The 24,477-nt window shown below is 42.8% G+C and overlaps 1 protein-coding gene across 1 annotated transcript in view; it reads right to left on the reverse strand.

Annotated features, from left to right (window-relative positions):
• lrguk (leucine-rich repeats and guanylate kinase domain containing) overlaps nt 1–24,477 on the reverse strand; it is a 161,749-nt gene that overhangs the window by 97,250 nt on the left and 40,022 nt on the right. Inside the window, exons 10-11 of the mRNA XM_063072199.1 lie at nt 14,672–14,778; nt 5,753–5,872 (exon numbers count right to left, since the gene is read on the reverse strand). Of these exons, the coding sequence (XP_062928269.1) occupies nt 5,753–5,872; nt 14,672–14,778 (227 nt within the window). The remainder of the gene's footprint in view (nt 1–5,752; nt 5,873–14,671; nt 14,779–24,477) is intronic.

Below are 24,477 nucleotides of genomic sequence, written 5' to 3' on the forward strand. Positions count from 1 at the left end.
TAGTATCAATTCCAAAGAAGTAGCATACAAATTAGCCAGAGAAAGTGGCTCACCTGAGGACTGGGAGAAATTCAGAGTTCAGCAGAGGAGGACAAAGGGCTTAATTAGGAAGGGGAAAAAAGATTATGACAGAAAACTGGCAGAGAACATAAAAACGGACTGTAAAAGCTTTTATAGATATGTAAAAAGGAAAAGACTGATAAAGACAAATGTAGGTCCCCTGCAAACAGAAACAGGTGAATTGATTATGGGGAGCAAGGACATGGCAGACCAATTGAATAATTACTTTGGTTCTGTATTCACTAAGGAGGACATAAATAATCTTCCAGAAATAGTAAGGGACAGAGGGTCCAGTGAGATGGAGGAACTGAGCGAAATACATGTTAGTAGGGAAGTGGTGTTAGGTAACTTGAAGGGATTGAAGGCAGATAAATCCCCAGGGCCAGATGGTCTGCATCCCAGAGTGCTTAAGGAAGTGGCCCAAGAAATAGTGGATGCATTAGTGATAATTTTTCAAAACTCGTTAGATTCTGGACTAGTTCCTGAGGATTGGAGGGTGGCTAATGTAACCCCACTTTTTAAAAAAGGAGGGAGAGAGAAACCGGGGAATTATAGGCCGGTTAGCCTAACGTCGGTGGTGGGGAAACTGCTGGAGTCAGTTATCAAGGATGTGATAACAGCACATTTGGAAAGCGGTGAAATGATCGGACAAAGTCAGCATGGATTTGTGAAAGGAAAATCATGTCTGACGAATCTCATAGAATTTTTTGAGGATGTAACTAGTAGAGTGGATAGGGGAGAACCAGTGGATGTGGTATATTTGGATTTTCAAAAGGCTTTTGACAAGGTCCCACACAGGAGATTAGTGTGCAAACTTAAAGCACACGGTATTGGGGGTAAGGTATTGGTGTGGGTGGAGAATTGGTTAGCAGACAGGAAGCAAAGAGTGGGAATAAACGGGACCTTTTCAGAATGGCAGGCGGTGACTAGTGGGGTACCGCAAGGCTCAGTGCTGGGACCCCAGTTGTTTGCAATATATATTAATGACTTGGATGAGGGAATTAAATGCAGCATCTCCAAGTTTGCGGATGACACGAAGCTGGGTGGCAGTGTTAGCAGTGAGGAGGATGCTAAGAGGATGCAGGGTGACTTGGATAGGTTGGGTGAGTGGGCAAACTCATGGCAGATGCAATTTAATGTGGATAAATGTGAAGTTATCCACTTTGGTGGCAAAAATAGGAAAACAGATTATTATCTGAATGGTGGCCGATTAGGAAAAGGGGAGGTGCAACGAGACCTGGGTGTCATTATACACCAGTCATTGAAAGTGGGCATGCAGGTACAGCAGGCGGTGAAAAAGGCGAACGGTATGCTGGCATTTATAGCGAGAGGATTCGAGTACAGGAGCAGGGAGGTACTACTGCAGTTGTACAAGGCCTTGGTGAGACCACACCTGGAGTATTGTGTGCAGTTTTGGTCCCCTAATCTGAGGAAAGACATCTTTGCCATAGAGGGAGTACAAAGAAGGTTCACCAGATTGATTCCTGGGATGGCAGGTCTTTCATATGAAGAAAGACTGGATGAACTGGGCTTGTACTCGTTGGAATTTAGAAGATTGAGGGGGGATCTGATTGAAACGTATAAGATCCTAAAGGGATTGGACAGGCTAGATGCGGGAAGATTGTTCCCGATGTTGGGGAGGTCTAGAACGAGGGGTCACAGTTTGAGGATAGAGGGGAAGCCTTTTAGGACCGAGGTTAGGAAAAACTTCTTCACACAGAGAGTGGTGAATCTGTGGAATTCTCTGCCACAGCAAACTGTTGAGGCCAGTTCATTAGCTATGTTTAAAAGGAAGTTAGATATGGCCCTTGTGGCTACAGGGGTCAGGGGGTATGGAGGGAAGGCTGGGTTCTGAGTTGGATGATCAGCCATGATCATAATAAATGGCGGTGCAGGCTCGAAGGGCCGAATGGCCTACTCCTGCACCTATTTTCTATGTAAGATCAGACTCCTGCGTGGATTGGTATTCTCCATCTTCCTGTACACATGTGAGACATGGACCCTCACAGCAGAGCTACAGAGGAAGATACAGGCATTGGAAATGAGATGCTATCGCAACATCTTGGGCATCTCATACTTGGACCACATCACAAACGAGCAGCTCCGTAAGACCATCCAGCGCCACAATGGCCCCCATGTAGACCTCCTCACAGCGGTGAAGAAAAGAAAGCTGAGATGGTACGGCCACGTAACAAGATCCAGTGGCCTTGCAAAGACCGTTCTACAAGGAAAAGTGGAGGGGAAAAGAAGGAGAGGTAGACAGAGGAAAAGATGGATGGACAACATTAAAGAATGGACAGGGAAAACATTTGCGGTGACCCAGGCTCTGGCACACAACCGTGACAGATGGAACAGACTGGTGCAAAGCTTGCCATGACGGCACCCCGACGACTCCACCAGGAGTTCAAGGCGCAACACAACGCAAACGCCACAAACAGAATAATTAATTATAGATTCTCAATGAACCAGAAACTGGGATTTAATCCAATTGAAACTGTCGCAAGGTAAATCACTGTAAGTTAGCACTGATAGGAAAGGAACTACATAAAAAAAGTTCCCTTGTCAACTGGTATATCATTCAAACCACTGCACCCTGCTGACCAATTAATTAATTTCAGAGCTTTCATTTACTGTTGGCACTTCAACCAGACAAAATGCATCATCTATGTTCTTGCACAACCATCTGTTCATCATCATAATCAATGGTTCACTTTCTTATTTCAAATATCTATATGATTTCCTGGACTATTTTCCTTGGGGCTATACTCTGTATTGCAACAGAAGATCTTTCAGTATGAACTAGGTAAAAAGCTAAAGACATTTTAAATGAAGTTTGTTTTACTTTCTTGTTTTTAGAACTTCTCAGTTTCATCTTTCTTCATTGCACAAATGTGTCAGCAACATGTTTTAAGGTAAATAATTTAAAGTACATCGGCAATGCTAGCAAGATGATATCCTTGTGGTAACTTCATTTGGCATGTTAATAAATGTTTCTAAGGTGAAACATAATACATAATGATCATGAAATTTATCAGTTTATTTGACTATTTAGTTCTTCATAACACTTGCCTTTAATCACTACTCATAATTTGTTGCAGGGAGATGAAAGTCACTTCATTAACAACACTGTACTTCATACAATGCCTAGAGACACAAGAGACTGCAGATAATAACATCTGGAGCAACAAACAATCTGCTGGAGGAACTCAGTGTTTTCAGGCACATCTGTGGGCAGAAGGAACTGTTGCTATTTTGGGTTGAAACTCCTAATCAGAACCATGCACTATAAAAAGCCTGACTGAAATGATACTGATCTAACAGGTGACACTATAGTTCTTACCTCTCATTACGGATTAAGTCATCCTAATTTCTAACAAAATGGATGCTCGAGATGACCAACTGAGCTGTTACTTGATGCACATTTTACACTGTATTTCTAATAGATTACACAGAAATGTACAGTACAAAGCATACTTTTGGTCCATGCTGGTGTTTATGCTCCACATAAAGCAGCCTACATTATTTCAACTGCAAAATCTATCTCCATATCTGTCTCCCTCATGTATTTCCCAAGCTTCTCTTTTAGAGCATAAAATAAAACATTCCTCTAACCAAATCAACAAGGAATTAGCACAAATAAATCACGTATATCTATATTTTTGGATCAGGTCATTAGCATGTTAAGTTGTTTGGAAAACGTGATAAATGTAAGTTATTTTGCTTTCTGAGATCAGTTCCATTAATCAGTAGGAAACATAAATTATCAAAAAAATTGATTGTGAATTTACTCATTTATTTTAATTAACAAATAAAGTACATTAAACATATTTTGAGAACGTACTATAATTTCCTGAAAACTTATGGTTGCCTTACCACATTAAAAGTGCTACAATGGCATATCATTGTTCTGCTATACTTTTACATGATGCTGTTTCATATGAACCCACATATATATAACAACCAAATTGCTAATGACTTTTCTTTAAGAAAGAAAAAATATTCTACTCACCCATTACAATTAAGTTTTTTTCCTGCTTGTCTTATTCATGGTCTTATAATTATTATTATGATAACTTGATTGTTTTATAAAGTCATCCCTTTAGCTTTATAATATTTTCTGTCTCTGCAGTGGCCAATGCTTACATCATTTAAAGCCCCTTCCATATGCGCTCTAGGAATGCCAAATCACTACAGTTCATATTCACACCGGCAATGTTAGTGCTGGACAGTGTTGTAGAAAGGCTGCAACTTGAAAGGTACTGAGGCAACCTGAACAGTATACAATGCAAGTGAAGTGGTAAAAGACGATAATAAGATTAATCCTACTGCTAGTGATGAGTTACATTAGAATTTGATCTATTTGGACAATGCTGTGACTCACATGTCCAAAACAGACAACTCAGAAGAGACCTTGTAAAAGTTTATGATGCACTCTCGAAACACTTGACGTGTTTTGAGAGACAAAACACAAAATCAAAACCACATGTTGGTCCATGGGAAGAGATGATTCACATTAAGGTTCTGAAGAGTAGATCTAGGATAAACAGCAGTAAGAATGTTTCCCAGAAGGTGATCAAAAACTGGAATAGTTTATTAGGCAGGTTATAAGTCAGAGTTCAGTGACAGAGTATTTATCTCAGACCTAAATTACAGAGCTTTGGGCACTTCATCTAGCTTGATAATTCAGAGCAATAATGAAGGACTGTTGAAATGTCAGAGGTAATATTTTTAGAAAGATGTTAAACCAAAGGCTTAAATGGTCCCCGAGAAGGCCATAAAAAATCCTACAGCCTTATTGCATAAATGGAGCAGAGAATTCTCCTAATGTCATGGTCAAAAACAGTCAATGAAGTATAAGAGCAGCAATGATCTTATTGAATGGCAAAGCAGGCACCAGCAACCAGAGGCCTACTCCTGCAAGTAAATCATATGATTTTATATTATCCACTTCTCTATTTTCTTGTTCTTCTGTCAATGCAGCCAACTGAACTGCATTAATAGTCCAATGGATTGTCAACAACAGTGAAAGCAATGGTGTATCCCTTTAAGTGTTGCACAAACAAGTCTGCTTGGACCCAATTTATTGCGTGTGATCCTTGCTTATGCTGAAGTTTGTGGACTGAACAGGCAGGAGTGGCATGAACTGTACAACAATTAATTTTGCAACAGCATTCTCAGCATGTTTCAAGCACAAGTCTGTAAAGCAGTTGAAGCCACACGATTGAGAACTCATTCTGTTCTTTTTGTTCATGTTGGAAAGAACTAACAACAATATTCAGAAATCAATTTTATGCAGTAATTCAATCTGAGGACAATGATGTGCACAATGTGATTGAATTTTATGCCAAAGTAATTCTAGACTTATTTAAGGAAAAAGTTGGTTGGGAATGGGAAGGTGGCAGCAGTCAAAAAAGGTCACATCATTTGCCTATTTTATAATCATATGATCAGGACTTGCTTCTTTTGAAGAGATTAGATTAACAAAACTAAGGGGATAAGAGAATAAGCATGAACATCCCCATTCCAGAATATCACTTACTTTTTAAAAAAACTTTTGTAGTCTTTCACCTTTTATTCTCCTCCATGAACAGATTTTGTTCAAATCAATATTAATTACCCACTGAAATGGAAAGTTGTGGATCCCACAGATTCTTTTAAAAGAAATCACACCACACTATTTGTTTGTACTTACCAATATCCAAAATACTCACTAAATTCTTGACAGATCATGTGACAAAGTTCTCGTTTTCCAGAGGCCTGGGCCCCCACCAGAACCAACATTGGATATGGAATATCAAAGTTAGGCAAAGTGCTGCAGAGGAAAATGAGAAACAGGTTATTAAAAGGTTAATGTCCTAAACCTGGAAAGAATGAAAGACCATCAGGACATGCACTATTCACAAGGGGCAAGAGATCGAAATACTTAGGAATGTTTCACTATACATCATGTTTTTGTGATAAGACATTAAACATAAACTGTGCCTGTACTTTGAAGAGTGAAAATGAAGAGAAAAACTCCCATGGCACTGTTTCATGGTAAAGCAAGCTTCTATTCAGGCAACAGTTTCCCCCAAATCACATAAGTGATGATTTAATTTTGTGGTGAGTTAATCAGATACAAAGTTTTCACACTGCATTTTAAAAACACTTAACTGGCTTGGAGGTGCTATTAGATATATCAAAGCTACAAAATGTGCTAAATTAATGCAACTTCGTTACTTATGAAGCAACATTCATGAGATTTGTAAAGGAGCTAGTTTCAACCAAATTAGAGTAGAAGTAAGGTGCAGGCCAGATATCAGAAAACTGTCATTGCATTAACAATTATCAATTTTGTGTTGCTTTATTTCTGCCCCCTCTACTTTTATCTCTGATATCACTAAACACAGGTTTCCCCCGCCATCCGAAGGTAGAGCGTTCCTATGAAACGGTTCGTAAGCCGTAATGTCGTAAAGTGAAGAAGCAATTACCATTTATATATGTGGGAAAAATTTGTGAGCGTTCGCAGACCCAAAAAATAACCTACCAAATCATGCCAAATAACACATAAAACCTAAAATAACAGTAACATATAGTAAAAGCCGGAATGATATGATAAATACACAGCCTATATAAAGTAGAAATTCTTTACTGCAATCATTGCCGCACTGTCCACCATAGCGAAAATCTCACACAAGCACTCTCGGCAGAAACACTGTCTCTAGTAACCTTTAAGCTTTGAAGCTGCCAAATCATACTAAATAACACATAAAAATACACAGCCTATATAAAGTAGAAATAATGTATGTACAGTGTAGTATCACTTACCGGAATTGGGAAGACAGCGCCGAGCACACTGATGATGATGTGTTAGGCTGAGTCGTCAGAGGTTGGGGTGGTGCAGTGGTCCCCATCCTCCAGGCCGCAGACCGATACCAATCCGCAAAGCATGCAGGGGTACAGCGGTGGCCGGGACGCACACAGCACATCTTTAAGAAAAAAGCTGAAATAAACAAGCTAATTAATTGGGTGCCGCCCGGCACATAAATGTCGGCCCAGATCAGAGGCGATGCAATTGGCAATCGCCTCTGATCTGGGCCGATACTTACATGCCAGGCGGCATCTAATTAATTAGCATGTTTATTTCGGCTTTTTTCTTAAAGGTGCTGGGTGCATCCGGCTACCACTGCATTCTTCGCGGATCAGTATCGGTCCGCGGCCCGGACACTGGGGTGGTGGGACACTGGGGTGTCATCTCATCATTGTCTGTTTCCATCAGGGCAGGCAGGTCATCTTCCTCTATGTCTGCCTGCCTCAATGTCGAAGGTTGAGGTTCATTGTCTGCTGTGGCTGATGTGGAAGGCTTGCTTGACTGCTGAGCCTCGCGCATTTTTCTATCATACAGTTCTTTGTAAGCAGTCAAGCCATCCTGCAAATATGCCCTAAACCGATGTACCCTTTCAAAATTAAAGTCGTACTTTTCTGCAATTATTGCAGCGAAAATCTCACGTCGTTGCTTCATGTTCAGTTCACTTTCGGTCCGTTCACTACTGCATTCGGTTTCGATTGTCATCCTTTCCTCTTCCAAATGCATCAGCTCTTCATTTATCAGTTCTTGGTCATGGGATGCCAAACCTCTTCAACATCATCTTCGTCATCTTCCTCAAGCCAAACTCACTTTGTCCTTACATCGTCCACCACGATCGAAATGCTTAATTATATCTAGTTTTACTCTAAGTGTAACACCCTTATGAGCTCTTTTAGGCTTTTCTGATACTTTATACTTTATTGTCGCCAAACAATTGATACTAGAACGTACAATCATCACAGCGATATTTGAATCTGCACTTCCCGCTCCCTGGAGTACAAATCGATAGTAAATATTAAAAATTTAAATTATAAATCATAAATAGAAAATAGAAAATGGAAAGTAAGATAGTGCAAAAAAACCAAGACGCAGGTCCGGATATTTGGAGGGTACGGCCCATATCCGGGTCAGGATCCATTCAGCAGTCTTATCACAGTTGGAAAGAAGCAGTTCCTAAATCTGGCCATATGAGTCTTCAAGCTCCTGAGCCCTCTCCCAGAGGGAAGAGGGACGAAAAGTGTGTTGGCTGGGTGGGTCGTATCCTTGATTATCCTGGTAGCACTGCTCGAACAGCGTGCGGTGTAAAGTGAGTCCAAGGACGGAAGATTGGTTTGTGTGATGTGCTGCACCGTGTTCACGATCTTCTGCAGCTTCCTTCGGTCTTGGACAGGACAACTTCCATACAAGGTTGTGATGCACCCTAGAAGAATGCTTTCTACAGTGCATCTATAAAAATTAGTGAGGGTTTTAGGGGACAGGCCAAACTTCTTTAGCTTTCTCAGGAAGTAAAGGCACTGGTGGGCCTTCATGGCAGTGGACTTTGCTTGGTTGGACCAAGTCAGATCATCTGTGATATTGACCCCGAGGAACTTAAAGCTTTTGACCTGTTCCACTTGCGCACCACCGATGTAAATTGGGTCATGCGGTCCGCTACTCCTTCTGAAGTCAACAACCAATTCCTTCGTCTTGCTGACGTTGAGGGATAGGTTATTGTCTTTGCACCATGCCACCAGGTTCTTAATTTCCTCTCTGTACTCAAACTCATCATTACCCGAGATACAGCCTACAATTGTTGTGTCATCAGCAAACTTATGTAGTTACATTTAAATGCGAAATCATTTTTTAAAATTCAACTAACAACATCATTGGTATGCTCCAGTGTAAAAGGGTTGTCTATTGGTCAGATTCTAATAAACACATTTTCAATTTTTGTGCATGACGTGAAATTAACATTTTTCAGAGTTCATCCAAAAAAAAATTAAGACCTGCCAAGGTGGAGCTTCAGGAATAAAATATGCAAGGTATGTTACCATTTTCAAAACTTAAATTGATAGGTTGTTCTTAGGTAGAATTAAGATGATAAATTATGCAGAATCTAGTCACAAAAGGAAACAATTTCAAAGGGGATGAATACATATTTCTGTTCCTATGAATATTGCCCTTCAGCAATTAATTTCCCAACCAGTGTGCCAACATGCAAATCAACCACAGGCATTGAAGGACAGTCAAGTTTACATTTAGAATAAAACAAAGTCTGTCTTCTGCTTGAAGAATTCACAGAACAGAGAGAATATTTTTTCTCATTATTAGTATAATTTAGAATTTACACATGTTCAGCTACATCCCAGGAAGTGGCTAGGTCAGGGAAGAATGGAATGAAGATTGGCTAATATCTTAATACGGCCCTTGGCTTCATCAAATACTTCTTTAACAGGGAACAGTGAAATACAAGATCTCATTTTGGGGCTTCTGCTTGCAGCTGAAGACTAACAGAAATGCACCGTTCAGTAGCCTTTTCCATCTTTTCGGCTGGTGTTCTAGCTGTCACTTCCCCTCCAGGGTAGGATGGAGTAAACATCTGCTTTGATAGTGTCCCTTCTCTATCCAAACCACTGTTATGCTCTTGGTCTGGTAGTATTCCTTCCCTGTGATGCCTTTGATCTGGCAGCGAACCTTCCCTTTCTACAGATTTGCTTCTGATGCTGTTGACTTTCCTTAGGTACGAGTGTAAATGGTTTGGTTTCCAAATGAGACGCTGATAATCACATGCTCAGACTTGAAACATTTGGGAGCAGGATCCTGTGCAAACATTGATCTGTAACTCTAATTCAACAATTTGAAGCACAAATCGCAGATTAAGGGTAATAATATTTATAAACCAACCAGTTTCATTAAAATAAAAAGATCATCTTGTAGCGGTGTGTTACACACAGCGCTAGAATAATGACACATAGTCGGTGAGTTGGAGTTGCGATAAAAGGGATTTATTGAAACTTTGTGGCCTTCTTTTTAGCCTTCCCGTTCCTGCGCATGGGATCTTCCCCCTGCTGGTGAAGATAGCCTGGCACCCTTTTTGCGGCCGACCTCTCTACCTGCATGCGCCGGTTCGTGTGTGCTAGAAAGTGGGTCGCAACATAACAACCCCCCAGAACCGGCGATACATCCCCCAATGTCCACAGTCTGGATCGGCCTCTGTTTCGGAGGTCTGTCTCTGCGCCGCGGTGCCTGAGCCCAGACTGGCTGCGCCAAGTCCACATGGGCCGGTTTGAGTCGGTCCATTGTGAAAACCTCCTCTCTCCCCCCAATGTCCAGCACGAACGTGGACCCGCTGTTCCTGATCACCTTAAACGACCCCTCGTAGGGCCGCTGTAGCGGTGCCCAGTGTCCGACCCATCGTACAAAAAAGAAACTTACAGTTCTGCAGGTCTTTGGGTACGCAGGTCGGGCTTTGTCCATGCTGTGAAGTGGGTATGGGGGCCAGGTTACCGAGCCTCTCATGTACTGCTGTGGGTTCTTCCTCTTGCCCCTTTGGGGCTGGTATGAACTCTCCAGGGACTACCAGGGGTGCTCCATACACCAACTCGGCCGACGAGGTGTGCAGATCCTCCTTGGGTGCCATGCGGATTCCAAGCAGGACCCAGGGAAGCTCGTCCACCCAGTTAGACCCAGTTAGACCCCTCCAGGCGGGCCATGAGAGCCAATTTCAGGTGACGGTGGAAGTGCTCCACTAGTCCGTTTGATTGTGGGTGGTAGGCAGTTGTGTGGTGTAGCTGTGATCCTAAAAGGCTGGCCATAGCTGACCACAGGCTGGAGGTGAACTGGGCACCCCTGTCGGGGGTAATGTGGGCTGGTACCCTGAAGTGTGCTACCCAGGTTGCGATCAGTGCTCGGGCGCAGGATTCGGAGGTGGTGTCGTTGAGCAGGACTGCCTCTGGCCACCTGGTGAACTGGTCTATCATAGTTAGGAGGTACCGCGCTCCTTGTGACACTGGCAGGGGTCCCACGATATCCACATGAATGTGGTCGAACCTCCGGCGGGTGGGTTCGAACTGCTGCGGCAGAGCCTTGGTGTGCCACTGCACCTTGGCCGTTTGGCACTGCATGCACGTTTTGGCCCATTCACTGACCTGCTTACAAAGTCCATGCCACACGAACCTGTTGGCGAGCAGCCGGACAGTTGTCCTGATGGAGGGGTGCGCTAGGTTGTGAATGGACGCAAAAACTCGCCACTGCCAGGCTGCCGGGACGACAGTGCGGGGTTGGCCAGTAGCTACGTCACATAGTAAGGTCCTCTCACCTGGGCCTACGGGGAGGTCTTGGAGCTGCAAACCGGAGACCGCAGTCCTGTAACTGGGGATCTCAGCGTCTGCCTGCTGTGCCTCTGCCAGCGCTGCATAGTCCACCCCTTGGGACAGGGCCTGTATGGTCGGTCTGGAAAGTGCGTCCGCCACGACGTTGTCCTTTCCAGAGACATGCTGGATGCCCGTCCTGTACTCGGAGATGTAGGACAGATGTCGCTGCTGGCGGGACGACCAGGGGTCAGACACCTTAGGTAAGCAAAGGTAAGCAGTTTGTGGTTTGTGAATGTGGTGAAGGGCCTACCTTCTAAGAAGTACCTGAAATGCCGGATTGCCAGGTATAGTGCCAATAGCTCCCGGTCGAAAGCACTGTATTTGAGTTCGGGTGGTCGTAGGTGTTTGCTGAAGAATGCCAGGGGTTGCCAGCGACCCTCGATGAGTTGTTCCAGCACTCCACTGACTGCTGTGTTGGATGCGTCCACCATGAGGGCAGTAGGAACGTCCGTTCTGGGGTGCACTAGCATCGCGGCGTTTGCCAAGGCTTCTTTGGTTTTAACGAAAGCGACTGCAGCCTCTTCGTTCCAGGTAATGTCCTTGCCCTTCGCCGACATTAGAGTGAACAAGGGGCGCATGGTTCGGGCTGCTGAGGGGAGGAAACGGTGGTAAAAGTTCACCATATCAACGAATTCCTGCACGCCTTTGATTGTGTTGGGTCGGGGGAAGTGGCGGACCGCATCTACCTTGGCGGGCAGCGGGGTTGCCCCGTCTTTAGTAATCTTGTGGCCCAGGAAGTCGATGGTGTTGAGTCCGAACTGGCATTTGGCTGGGTTGATTGTAAGGCCGAATTCGCTCAGTCGGGAGTAGAGTTGACGGAGGCTGGACAGATGCTCCTGACGACGACTACTGCTGGCTATGAGGATGTCGTCCAAATAGATGACATCGCGTCCCACCGTGTCCATTATCCGCTGGAACGTCTGTGTGGCATTCTTTAGGCCGAACAGCATTCGGAGGAATTCGAAAAGGCCGAACAGAGTGATGAGTGCTGTTTTGGGGATGTCGTCCGGATGTACCGGGATTTGATGGTATCCCTGGACGAGGTCTACCTTGGAAAAGATCCTTGCGCCGTGTAGGTCTGCTGCGAAGTCTTGAATGTGCGGCACAGGGTAGCGGTCTGGCGTTGTAGCCTCGTTCAGTCTGTGGTAGTCACCGCATGGTCTCCAGCCCCCCGTTGCCTTGGGCACCATGTGCGGGGGGGAGGCCCATGGGCTGTCAGATGTCGTATGATCCCCAATTCCTCCATCTTCTTGAACTCCTCCTTCGCCAGTTGGAGCTTGTCTGGCAGGCTCCTTCGAGCACGGGCGTAGAGGGGTGGTCCCTGGGTCGGGATGTGGTGCTGTACTCCATGTCTGGGCATGGCTGCCGTGAACTGCGGTGTCAGTACTGATGGGAAATCCGCCAGGACTCTGTTGAATTCATCGTCGGACAGCGTGATAGAGTCCAGGTGTGGGGCTGGCAACTGTGCTTCACCCAGGGAGAACGTCTGAAAAGTCTTGGCGTGGACTAATCGCTTCCCTTGCAGCTCGACCAGCAGGCTGTGGGCTTGCAGAAAATCCGCCCCCAGGAGTGGTTGGGCCACGGCGGCCACTGTGAAGTCCCACGTGAACCGGCTGGAGCTGAACTGTAGCCGCACCGTGCGGGTGCCGTAGGTTCATATTGTGCTGCCATTTGCAGCCCTCAGGGTGGGTCCCGGTTCTCTGCTGCAGGTGTCGTAACTCGTTGGAGGTAAGATGCTGATCTCTGCTCCGGTGTCGACCAAAAAGCGGCGTCCCGACTGCTTGTCCCAGACGTACAGGAGGCTGTCCTGATGGCCAGCCGCTGTAGCCACCAGCGGCGGCTGGGCCTTAGCGTTTCCCGGGAATTTGCAGGGTGGTCTACAGCGGCGGGTCTCTGTGCCCCACCGCTGGTGGTAGAAGCACCATTGTTCGTTGGGCTCCTTACTCCCATCGCCGGGTTTTGTAGGCTCTGCTGCCAGGCCTAGTCTGGTCTGCCGCTGGGCACGTGGCTTGGTGATCTGTGCGACGGGTGCCCCTCTCTCTTTCCTGGCATTCCACAGCACATCTGCTCGGGCCGCCACCTCCCGAGGGTTGCTGAAATCTGCGTCAGATAGCAGCAGGCATATGTCCTCAGGCAGTTGCTCTAGGAGCGCCTGCTCAAACATGAGGCAGGGTTTGTGTCCTTCAGCCAGGGCCAGCATTTCGTTCATCAATGCCAACGGTGGCCTGTCTCCCAAACCATCCAAGTGCAGTAAGCAGGCAGCTCGTTCACGCCGTGAAAGTCCAAAAGTCCTTATGAGCAGGGCTTTGAATGCTGTGTATTTGCTGTCCTCCGGGGGCGACTGTATAAACTCCTCAACTTGTGCAGCTGTCTCCTGGTCGAGGGAGCTCAGCACGTAGTAGTAGCGAGTGGACTCCGAGGTTATCTGCCGAATGTAGAATTGTGCATCTGCTTGTTCGAACCATAAGCGGAGTCGCAGCATCCAGAAGCTTGGCAATTTTAACGAAACTACGTGAACAGATGTGGCGTCTGTCATCTCTGGTCCAAATATCATTTGGGCCCTCGGGGTCACCAATTGTAGCGGTGTGCTACACACAGTGCTAGAATAACGACACGTAGTCGGTGAGTTGGAGTTGCGATAAAAGGGATTTATTCAAACTTTGCCGTCTCCTTTTTAGCCTTCCCGTTCCCGCGCGCGGGATCTTCCCCCTGCTGGTGAAGATAGCCTGGTGCCCTTTTTGGGGCCGGCCTCTCTGCCGGCGCGCACCGGTTCGTGTGTGCTAGAAAGTGGGTCGCCACAATCTAATAATCTCTCAATACTGTTTGTGGAAGTTAGCTAAATGGAACTTGTCTGCTGCTTTCCCCCCATATTTGAATAGTGAAGGTATTTCTTTTTGACTTGCTGGAAGAGCCAGAAAGATTTTTGGTACCAGTAATTGTTTCAATGTATTTTAATGATATGCAAATCAGAACATGGAGGAGAGCCCTAGCTTCATTTAAATTAGTCAATGTAGAAAGAACTTGGGGTTACCCACTATGCTAAGATTTTCTCCAAAAAATTTAAAGGCCTGTGCCAATCATAGCTTAAAAGGAATGTGACATAGTCGAAATTTTGTGATAAAACCCTCAAAGAATCCAATGACAATGTTACAGTGTCATTAATAACATTCAACATGCTGCCCAAGGTTAATCAGAGTAGGAATAACCTGTCTTTTTTCCCTCCAAAAATAATAACTTCTCATAAGTAAAACTGGCATAGATAAATTGAAAGCAAGTTCGTAATGAGCAAATGGATTAAAAAGGTTGAATCAGACTACTTTAAAATCCAGTGTATAGGTGCTGCAATCTTCAAGCGCCCTCTAGGGGCTAAGAACATATCTTGAATCAATGACTTCAGTAAATTATGACTTACCTGTCATAAATCCTCTGGGGCTGCAGAAAACTATACATAATATTGGTCATATGATCGTTCGCAGCTACCACTTCAGGAGGAGGGTTGTATTTATTGATGGCCAGAACCTGGGGAGAAGTAGTTAATGTAAGTATGTTTTTTCCTTGACTTCTGTCAGGGTCAGCATTATTATGCATAGCTCGTGGATAAGCAATTAGGAAATCTGAACACAGCACTGCAGAGCTTTACAACATTGGTGTGAACACAAAAATCACTATGAGATGTTGGGCTTATGCACTGCAGCTTTCCCTCAAAAGTATCGATATTATTTTGCTTTAAACCACACCGTGTCATAGTGTGATCCACTTCCTTCCTCCTCTCTCAATAAAAGAATTATACACTGATTTCCTTTTGATTTATTTGTTTCTACCTTACTTCTATGGCCTGCATTCCTGGAATAATCTTTATGTTTATCAAACTAACTCATCATCTTAGAAACATAGAACACCTACAGCACAATACATGCCTTTGGCCCACAATGCTGTGCCAAACATGAACTTACTTTAGAAATTAACTAGGGTTACCCAAAGCCCTCTATTTTTCTAAGCTTGATATACCTATCCAGGAGTCTCTTAACATCATGGGAATTAGCGAAGTTCAATGGACAGGTGTTGGAACATGTCAGAATAGAAATAAAACACTAATTTATTCTTGTGGAACATCCCATGCTAATGGAATAGGAGTTCTTATGGATGAAAACATGGCAAAAAGTGTTTTAGGGCATTGGGCAATATCAGAAAGAGTGCTCCTTGTTAGGTTCAGAGGACAACCATTTGATTTAACAATTATACAGGTATATGCACCAACAACAGATGGAACAAATGCGGATATAGATAAATTCTATGAAGAGCTTGAACAAGCCAAGATTGATGCAAATCTCAAGATATTGTTATTGTCATGGGAGATCTAAATGCTAAAGTAGGACAAGATGCTGATGGAAATACCATAGGAAAATTTGGACTAGGAGAAAGAATGAAAGTGGTGAGAAGTGGGTAGAATGGTGCAAGATGAATAATCAGGTCATTATGAATACCTACTTTAAAAATCATTCACAACGCTTATGGACCTGGAAAAGTCCAGGTGATAACATCAGAAATCAAATTGACTTTATTACTATAAACCGAAGGTTTAGAAACTTAGTGACTCAATGCAAAACATATCCAGGTGCAGCCTGTAATAGTGACCATAACCCAGTAATATGTCATGTAAAAGTAAAACTTAAAAAACTAAAGAAGCAAATACCTGAACAATCCCTTGACTACTTGTAATTAATTAAAGAAGAAAACTGAAGACAAAAATTTACAACTGAAGTAAGGAATAGAGTTCAAAGTCTAGAAATAGAATCTGTTGAAGATGATAGCAATCATGCAGAAATGAAGTTTAACTCTCTAAAGGATGCCTTGGTAGAATCAGCCAAGTCAGTGATTCCTAAAAAAGAAAAAAGCACAAAGAATAAATGGATGACAGATGAAATCAAAAATCTAATAGAAGAAAGGAGACAGAAGAAAGCAAATCCTATAGAATATAAGTCCTTAGATAAAAAAGTTAAAAGCTTATGTCAAAAAGCAAAAGAAGAATGGTTAAACCAGGAATGTGATTAATTAGAAAGAATCCCCATTACTGATCCAAAAAGGTTACATCAACAAATCAAGAATATCACTGGTAAAAAGCTCCTCTGTTCTTCAGGTGGATGTTTGAAAGCAAAGGACTTTATCATGGAAAAAGATGAGATTATGAACAGATGGACTGAGTATATTCAGGAATTGTTTGAAGACGATCGCGGCAAAAAACCAGAAATTAACAAGAGCATTGAAGGTCCAAGTATTTTAAAATCTGAAGTTCGTAATGCAATAAATAAGACGAAGAAAGGAAAGGCAGTAGGTCCTGATGAATTAGTAATAGAACAAATTATCGCCCTTGAAGATCATGGAATTGAAAAGCTTACTGATTTAATCAAAGACATTTATGAGACTGGAATAATACCAGAAGAGATGAAAAAATCAGTATTTATCACTCTTCCTAAGAAACCTGGAGCAATAGAATGTGAATTACCTACGACCATAAGTTTAATGAGTCATATCACCAAGACACTTCTAAGAATTTTGATGACAAGAGCTAAAAGTAAGATACAAGCTGAAATAGGCAAAGAACAATGTAGTTTTGTGAAAGACAAAGGTACAAGAAATGCAATATTGATGTTAAGGATACTATCAGAACAAGCTATTCAAGTGCAAAAAGATTTGTTTGTTTGTTTTATCGACTACACAAAAGCATTTGATAAAGTGAAACACAATAAGTTATTCAAAATATTACAGGAAGCTCTAGATTAGTAGTCACCAACCTTTTTAAGCCCAAGATCCCCTACCTCGATCTTAGTGAAAGGCAGCATCTACTTACTAAATCGTTTAGAGAAAAAACAGCTCAGATTGTACTTCCAATTTGAGGCCTTTTATTTGGGCTACTTGTATTTGAATTACACAAAATACTTTTGTCAAACTTTCAAATTAATCCAAACAAGAAAACACTGTAACTACCATATCAAACAGGCCATACCTGTCTTTCTTTAAGAATATTACAATACTTCACACCTTTGATTCTAAGTTTCATTATTTAATTTTATTTCAACATGAAAAATAAATGAATAAAAATTGACTTGCACTCAGTGTGATGACTGGGGCTGAATACTTATTGCTAATTCCCTGAAATTTGGCTCATAACTACAGACAGCCAATCTGAGACAGTCTGTGAGGTGTCTGTCAGTAAGACAGCTCCTGTACATAGATTTAATAATTTTCATCTGTGAAAATGCAATTTCACACAGATAAGTTGACCCGAAGTAGGCACTGTCTTTTAGTGCTATAAAACCAAAGCGTACACCGCACATTTTTGGGGCCCCATCAGTAGTAATTGCCACCAATTTATGAATGGGGATGTCATTTTCACGGATATATTTTTTAAACTTATTGTAAATATCCTCACCTCTCGTTCTCTCCTTTAATTGCAAAAGAGTGAGGAAGTCCTTTGTTGTAAAATCCTGGAAAGCCGTTCTGACAAATACAACAGGCGGAGCTGTTTGCATTACATCCAGGGATTCATCGAACTGCAGCGAAAAATATTCACAGAATGACAAGTCCTTTAACACTTGTCGATCCATGTTCTCTGACAGTAACTTTACCCTCCTTGTCACTGTTGCAGGGCCAAGCGGTATATTATATAGTGCGGTTGTGATGTCGTTTTTGTTTTTAAAGTCATTAAAAACAGTCTCTGCGGTAATGGCCATTGCTTCCTTGAATAAATCGCCATCTGTGAAAGGCTTCTTGTGTTTAGCCAAAAGGTGACTTACACGAAATGATGCTTCAATAGCAGCCTTATTTTGAGCAGCAAGCGACGCAATTGGCAATCGCCTCTGATCTGGGCCGACATTTACGTGCCGGGCAGCACCTAATAATTAGCTTGTTTATTTCCACTTTTTTCTTAAAGATGTGTTGGGTGCGTTTCTTTGCAGCAGTGTATCGGTCTGCGGCCCGGAGGTTGGGGATCACTGCTCTTATCTAATTTAATTGGTAACTTTGATGCAGCACAAGCTACGCTGAAAATGCGGGGCATGGTGGGGGAGCTACACTCATGCGCACTGGGCAGAAAGAACGAAACTAAAACCCCACAACCCGGAATCAGTCTCTCTTTACAAACAGCTTTCAATAGCGAAAATATTGATATATTATCATTATCCTAATTAGTATTACTTACTTTTATAAATGCTCACATTACAACAGTATTTGTGTATTTATTTTTGATTTTTTTCGGGATCTACTGGGAAAGTCTCAAAGATCAACCGATCGATCGCGATTGATGGGTTGGCAACCACTACTCTAGATCCAGATTCGAAAGACCTTTGCCTAATCAGAAATCTGTACTGGGAACAAACAGCTGCTATAAGAATAGATGGAGAAGTGAGTCAGTTTACAAAAATCAAGAGAAGCATTAGACAAGGGTGTGTTTTCTCCCGATTTTTCTAATGTGTACAGTGAAACAATATGACAAAAAATAAGAGACATCTTGGGAATCAAAGCTGGCAGTGAAAACATCAATAATTTCAGATATGCAGATAACACTGTGTTAATTGCAAGTATGGAAGAAGAACTACAAAACGTAATTGATATAGTTGTTGAAGAAAGTGCAAAAATGGGTCTATCTATCAATTGCAAAAAGACAGAATGTATGGTAATATCCAAAAAGAAGGAGAATACTATCTGCAGGCTGAGAATAAACGGGGAAGACATTAAACAAGTACAGAGCTTTTGCTACTTAGGAAGCTGGGTGACATCAGATGGCAGGTGCGACATGGACATCAAAAGAAGAATAGGGATGGCAAAAGACACCTTTACTGGAATGAAGAGTACAGGCTTTCCCCGCCATCCGAAGGTAGAGCGTTCCTATGAAACGGTTCGTAAACCGAAATATCGTAAAGCGAAGAAGCAATTACCATTTATTTATATGGGAAAATTTTGTGAGCGTTCGCAGACCCAAAAATAACCTACCAAATCATGCCTAATAACACATAAAACCTAAAATAACAGTAACATATAGTAAAAGCAGGAATGATATGATAAATACACAGCCTATATAAAGTAGAAATACTTCTCTACAACGATTGCCTGCACAGATCTCCGTAGCGAAAATCTCACGCAAGCGCTCTCAGTAGAAAATCTCACGCAAGCGCTGTTGGCATAAACACGCTCTCCAGTAACCTTTAAACTATGAAGCTGCCAAATCTACCAAATAACACGTAAAAATACACAGCCTATATAAAATAGAAATAATGCATGTACAGTGTAGTATCACTTACCGGAATTGGGAAGACATCGAGCACACTGATGATGGTGTTAGACTGAGTCGTCGCAGGCTGGGTGGTGCAGTGGCCCCCACCCTCCAGGCTGCCGACTGATATATTGCCGCAAAGAACACAGCGGTAGCCGGGAGGCACACGGCACATCTTTAAGAAAAAAGCTGAAATAAACATGCTAATTAATTAGGTGCTGCCCGGCACATAATTGTCGGCCCAGATCAGAGGTGATTGCCGATCGCATCGGCACTGATCTGAGCCGACAATTACGTGCAAGGCGGCTCCTAATTAATTAGCATGTTTATTTCGGCTTTTATCTTAAAGATGTTCTGTGTGCGTCCCGGCTACCACTGCATTTTCCGCGAATCAGTATCTGTCCGTGGCCTGGGAGTTGGGGTGGTGGGACACTGGGGTGTCATCTCGTCGTCTGCTTCCATTAGAGCAGGCAGCTCATCTTCTTCTATCTCTGCCCGCCTCAATGTCGAAGGTCGAGTTTCGTCATTGCTGTGGCTGATGTGGAAGGCTTGCTTGACTGCTGAGCCTCACGCATTTTTCTATCACACAGTTCTTTAATAAGGACTCAAACCATTCTGCAAATATCTCCTAAACCGACGTACCCTTTCAAAACTAAAGTCATACTTTATCATTACTCATTTGGTTTCGATTGTTATCCTTTTTTCTTCCAATTGCATCAGCTCTTCATCTGTCAGTTCTTGGTGATGGGATGCCAAAACCTCTTCAACATCACGTTCATCAGCTTCCACAAGCCAAACTCACGTTGTCCTTACTTCGTTCACCATGATCAAAACACTTAATTATGTCTAGTTTTACCGTAAGTGTAACACCCTTATGAGCTCTTTCAGGCTTTTCCAATACCATAGAACTCATCTTGCAAACAGCCGCTCACAGGCATGTGTTAAAGCAAAGTAGTTCCCAATCCGGGGGAGAGTGGCTGCTCGGGGCGTGCTCTGCGTTTTATCGCACGCTGATTTTTTCGCGCGCTGAATTTTTTTTCGTAACAGTGAAAACACCTTCTGAAAGCGAAAACAGAGTACTAATGTAGGTCTTTCGTAACAGTGAGGTTTCATAAAGCGAACGTTCGAAAAGCGGGGGACACCTGTATACTGACCAATACTAAACTAGGCATGACAACCCGCCTCAGAGCACTGAAATGTTACGTTTATCCAGTTATGTTATATGGCTCAGAATGTTGGACAATATCTAGTAACATGAGGAAATGAATTGAAACAGCAGAGATGTGGTTTTTGAGGAGGATGCAAAGAATATCATAAACGAAACAGATATCTAATCAGGATGTCATGAACAGAGCAAGCACAAAAAGAGAAATAATATACGAGATCATGAAAAGGCAACGTAACTTCAGTAGACATGTGATTAGGAAAGAGGAGTTAGAATGCACGGTAATTATGGGAAAGATTAAAGGGAAGAAAGCAAGAGGAAGACAAAGACAAATGATGATGGAAACAGTAGCCAGAGAACTGGAAATGAATACCAATGAATTGATCCACTTGACCCGAAACAGGAGTGTGTGGGCCACAGCAGTCAAAGCTCAAACTGGGCACAGCACCTGACGATGATGATGATGATTGTATCCGTCTCTACCACCGTTGCTGGCAGCCCATTCCACGCACTCACCACTCTCTGCGTAAAAAACTTACCCTGACATCTCCTCTGTACCTGTTTCCTAGCACCTTAAAACTGTGCCCTCTCGTGTTATCCATTTCAGCCCTGGGAAAAAGCCTCTGACTATCCACACGATCAATGCCTCTCATCATCTTATACACCTCTATCAGGTCACCTCTCATCCTCCGTCGCTCCAAGGAACATCCTTGTAAATCTCCTCTGCACCCTTTCTATGGTTTCCACGTCCTTCCTGTAGTGAGGTGACCAGAACTGTGCACCGTACTCCAAGTGGGTCTGAGCACAGTACTCCAACTTAAATATATTATTAGGAATAATACAGTCAGACATTTTTCATTTCACTAACTCTGGATGTTTCCAAAATACTACATAGTCTTTGAAATGTAGTCACATTGGAAACCTCTCAATCCACTTTCACAAAGTGTGATAAGCATCAATATGATTACAGTTGGATAATTTTAATTATGCTGATTAAGGGATAAATATTGGGCAGACTATTAGTGATCACTCCCCGCTCTTCTTTAAAACATTGCCATATGATTTTTTGTGTTGACTAACAACATTGGAAGGACCACACCTCTGACATAATAGTGCTCTCTTGCTCCTCAGAATCAGAATTAGGTTTAATATCACTGGCATATGTCATGAAATTTGTTGTTTTGTGGCAGCAGTATATTGCAATACATAACAATAAAAAAACTATAAATTACAGAAGAAATACATATAATTCAACAAGTAAACTCTTCCAGCCGGATACAGGTGTTGATTATAATTGATGTTTCAATGACAAACTACGCCATGAAGATGGCAGAGTTTGTCATTGAAACATCGGTTATAATCGATACTTGTACCCAGCTGGAGCCCGAGAGGAGCTTATTCATCATTTATGCCGGGAAAGCACTAGATCCTTTTTCATATATTATTCAATTCAAGTTTAATTGTCAATCAGCCATAAGTGACAACATTACTCCAGGGCCAAGGTGCAAAACACAGTAACAATAGTCACACACAGCACATTCAAGATAGCAAGTACATGGAAGATATCAGTAAAATGACAGCCATGCAAAAAAAAAGTCCAGACCCTGAGTCTATGAATGCCATAGAAATCTGCAGCTGACCACAACAGAGCTTGTCTTCCACCAAGAGAGCACCATCTCTAGCCACACTATCCCCTGTGGAGCACACCAGATCTGACTCCTCTCTCCTGGTGGCTGTAAACAGGCGACACTAAGGCTTGAGGTCCTGAGTCCATGAATGCTATGAATGCCATGAAATCTGCAGCCAACCACAATACAGCTTGTCTTCTGCTGATCAAATGGGGAGGGCAGTACAATCTCCAGCCTGGATGCTGCACCACATCGCCCCCAGTGGAGCACACTGGCCTCGATGCCACTCTCCTGGCGGCTATGAACATGCGACACCGAAGCTCCCCTGCTGCCTGCCAATAACTCAGTGAACTGGACTAGCAACGTTCCACTTTTAACAATGTCCAAAAGGGTTTTGCAATCACAAGAAAAGTGACTTGCTATCAGACTACATGCCTCCTTCATGCACCAACTCCTCTAAAGCCTCTCCTACGCAAGCAGCAGCACGATCGGCACCAAGTCCAGCTCCTTCAGTTTCCCTGCCAATGAGCAACTTGGTAATGCAGTATTGCAGTACCTTAAGTTATTCATGTCTGGTGGGATCTTGCAATCATATGTTTAAAAAGGACAGAAGCACCCTTTGTTGACCATGCAAAAGCCGCTGTGATCGAATGCACCACCATCTTACCATAAGATTAAATTAGGTAAGTAGTGCAAAGAGAACAGAAACAGAATAGTGACATAGTGTTCATGCGTTCATTGTCAATTCAGAAATCTGATGGCAGACAGGAAGATGCTGTTCCCTAAACACTGAGTATGTGTCATCAGGCTCCTGCCCTAGAATAACACTAATTCTTGCACTAGAATAGGATCTGAACCTACAACCTTCTATTCAGAGATGATAGTGCTGCCAAGTAAGTGATAACTATTCATAAGACCATAAGACATAGGAGCAGAATTAGCCCATTTGGCCCATCAAGTCTGTTCTGCTATTCAATCTTGGCTGATCCTTTTTTCCTCTCCTCAGTCCCACTCCCAGGCCTTCTCCCCATAACCTTTGATGCCATGTCCAGTCAAGAACCTATCAATCTCTACCTTAAAATCACCCAACAACCTGGCCTCCACAGCTGCCTGTGGTTAACAAATTCCACAAATTCTCCACCCTCTGGCCAAAGAAATTTCTCTCCATCTCTGTTTTAAATGGACACCCCTCTATCCTGAGGCTATGCCCTCTTGACCTAGACTCCCCCACCGAGGGAAACATCCTTTCCACATCTACTCTGAATAGGCCTTTCAACATTCGAAAAGTTTCAGTGAGGTCCCCCCTCATCCTTCTAAATTCCTGCAAGTATGGACCCAGAGCCATCAAACGTTCCTCGTACTATAACCTTTTCATTCTCAGAATCATCCTTGTGAACCTCCTCTGAATCCTCTTCAATGCCAGCACATCTTTTCTTAGATGAGGAGCCCAAAACTGTTCTTAATGCTCGAGGTGAGGCCTAGCAGTGCCTTATAAAGCCTCAGCATCACATCTCTGCTCTTGTATTCTAGACCTCTTAAAATGAATGCTAACACTGCATTTGTCTTTCTCACCACCAACTTTACCTGCAAGTTAACCTTTAGTATGTTCTGCACAAGGACTCCCAAGTCCCTTTGCATCTCAGATTTTGTATTTTCTCCGCATTTGGAAAATAATCTGCACATTTATTTATGCTACCAAAGTGCATGCAGCATGCATTTTCCAACAGTGTATTTCAATTGTTCTGAGTCGAATTAAAAACAAGTTAAGACCAGAAACTTCTAAACTACAATATGGGTTTATTGAGTATAGAGGAACTAGGAACACAATTTTCATACTATGAATGCTTTCAAAAAGGGCAATTGAATATCAAAATGATGTCTTTTTATGTTACATTGGTTTCACTAAAGCATTCGACAAAGTGCAACATGAAAAACTATTTCAAATTCTCACTAAACTAAACATTGACAGAAGGGACCAACAACTGCTTCAAAATTTATATTGGAACTAAACGACGGCGGTAAAAATTGATGATAATATAAAATTCAAAGAGGAGTTAGACAGGGATGCGTTGCCTCACTGGAATTATTTAATATCTATAGTGAAATGATTCTCAGAGAAATAGAAGACCTAGATGGGATAAAAATTGGAGGTGTTA

Source organism: Mobula hypostoma, chromosome 20, assembly GCF_963921235.1.
Source record: "Mobula hypostoma chromosome 20, sMobHyp1.1, whole genome shotgun sequence".
NCBI lineage: Eukaryota > Metazoa > Chordata > Chondrichthyes > Myliobatiformes > Myliobatidae > Mobula > Mobula hypostoma.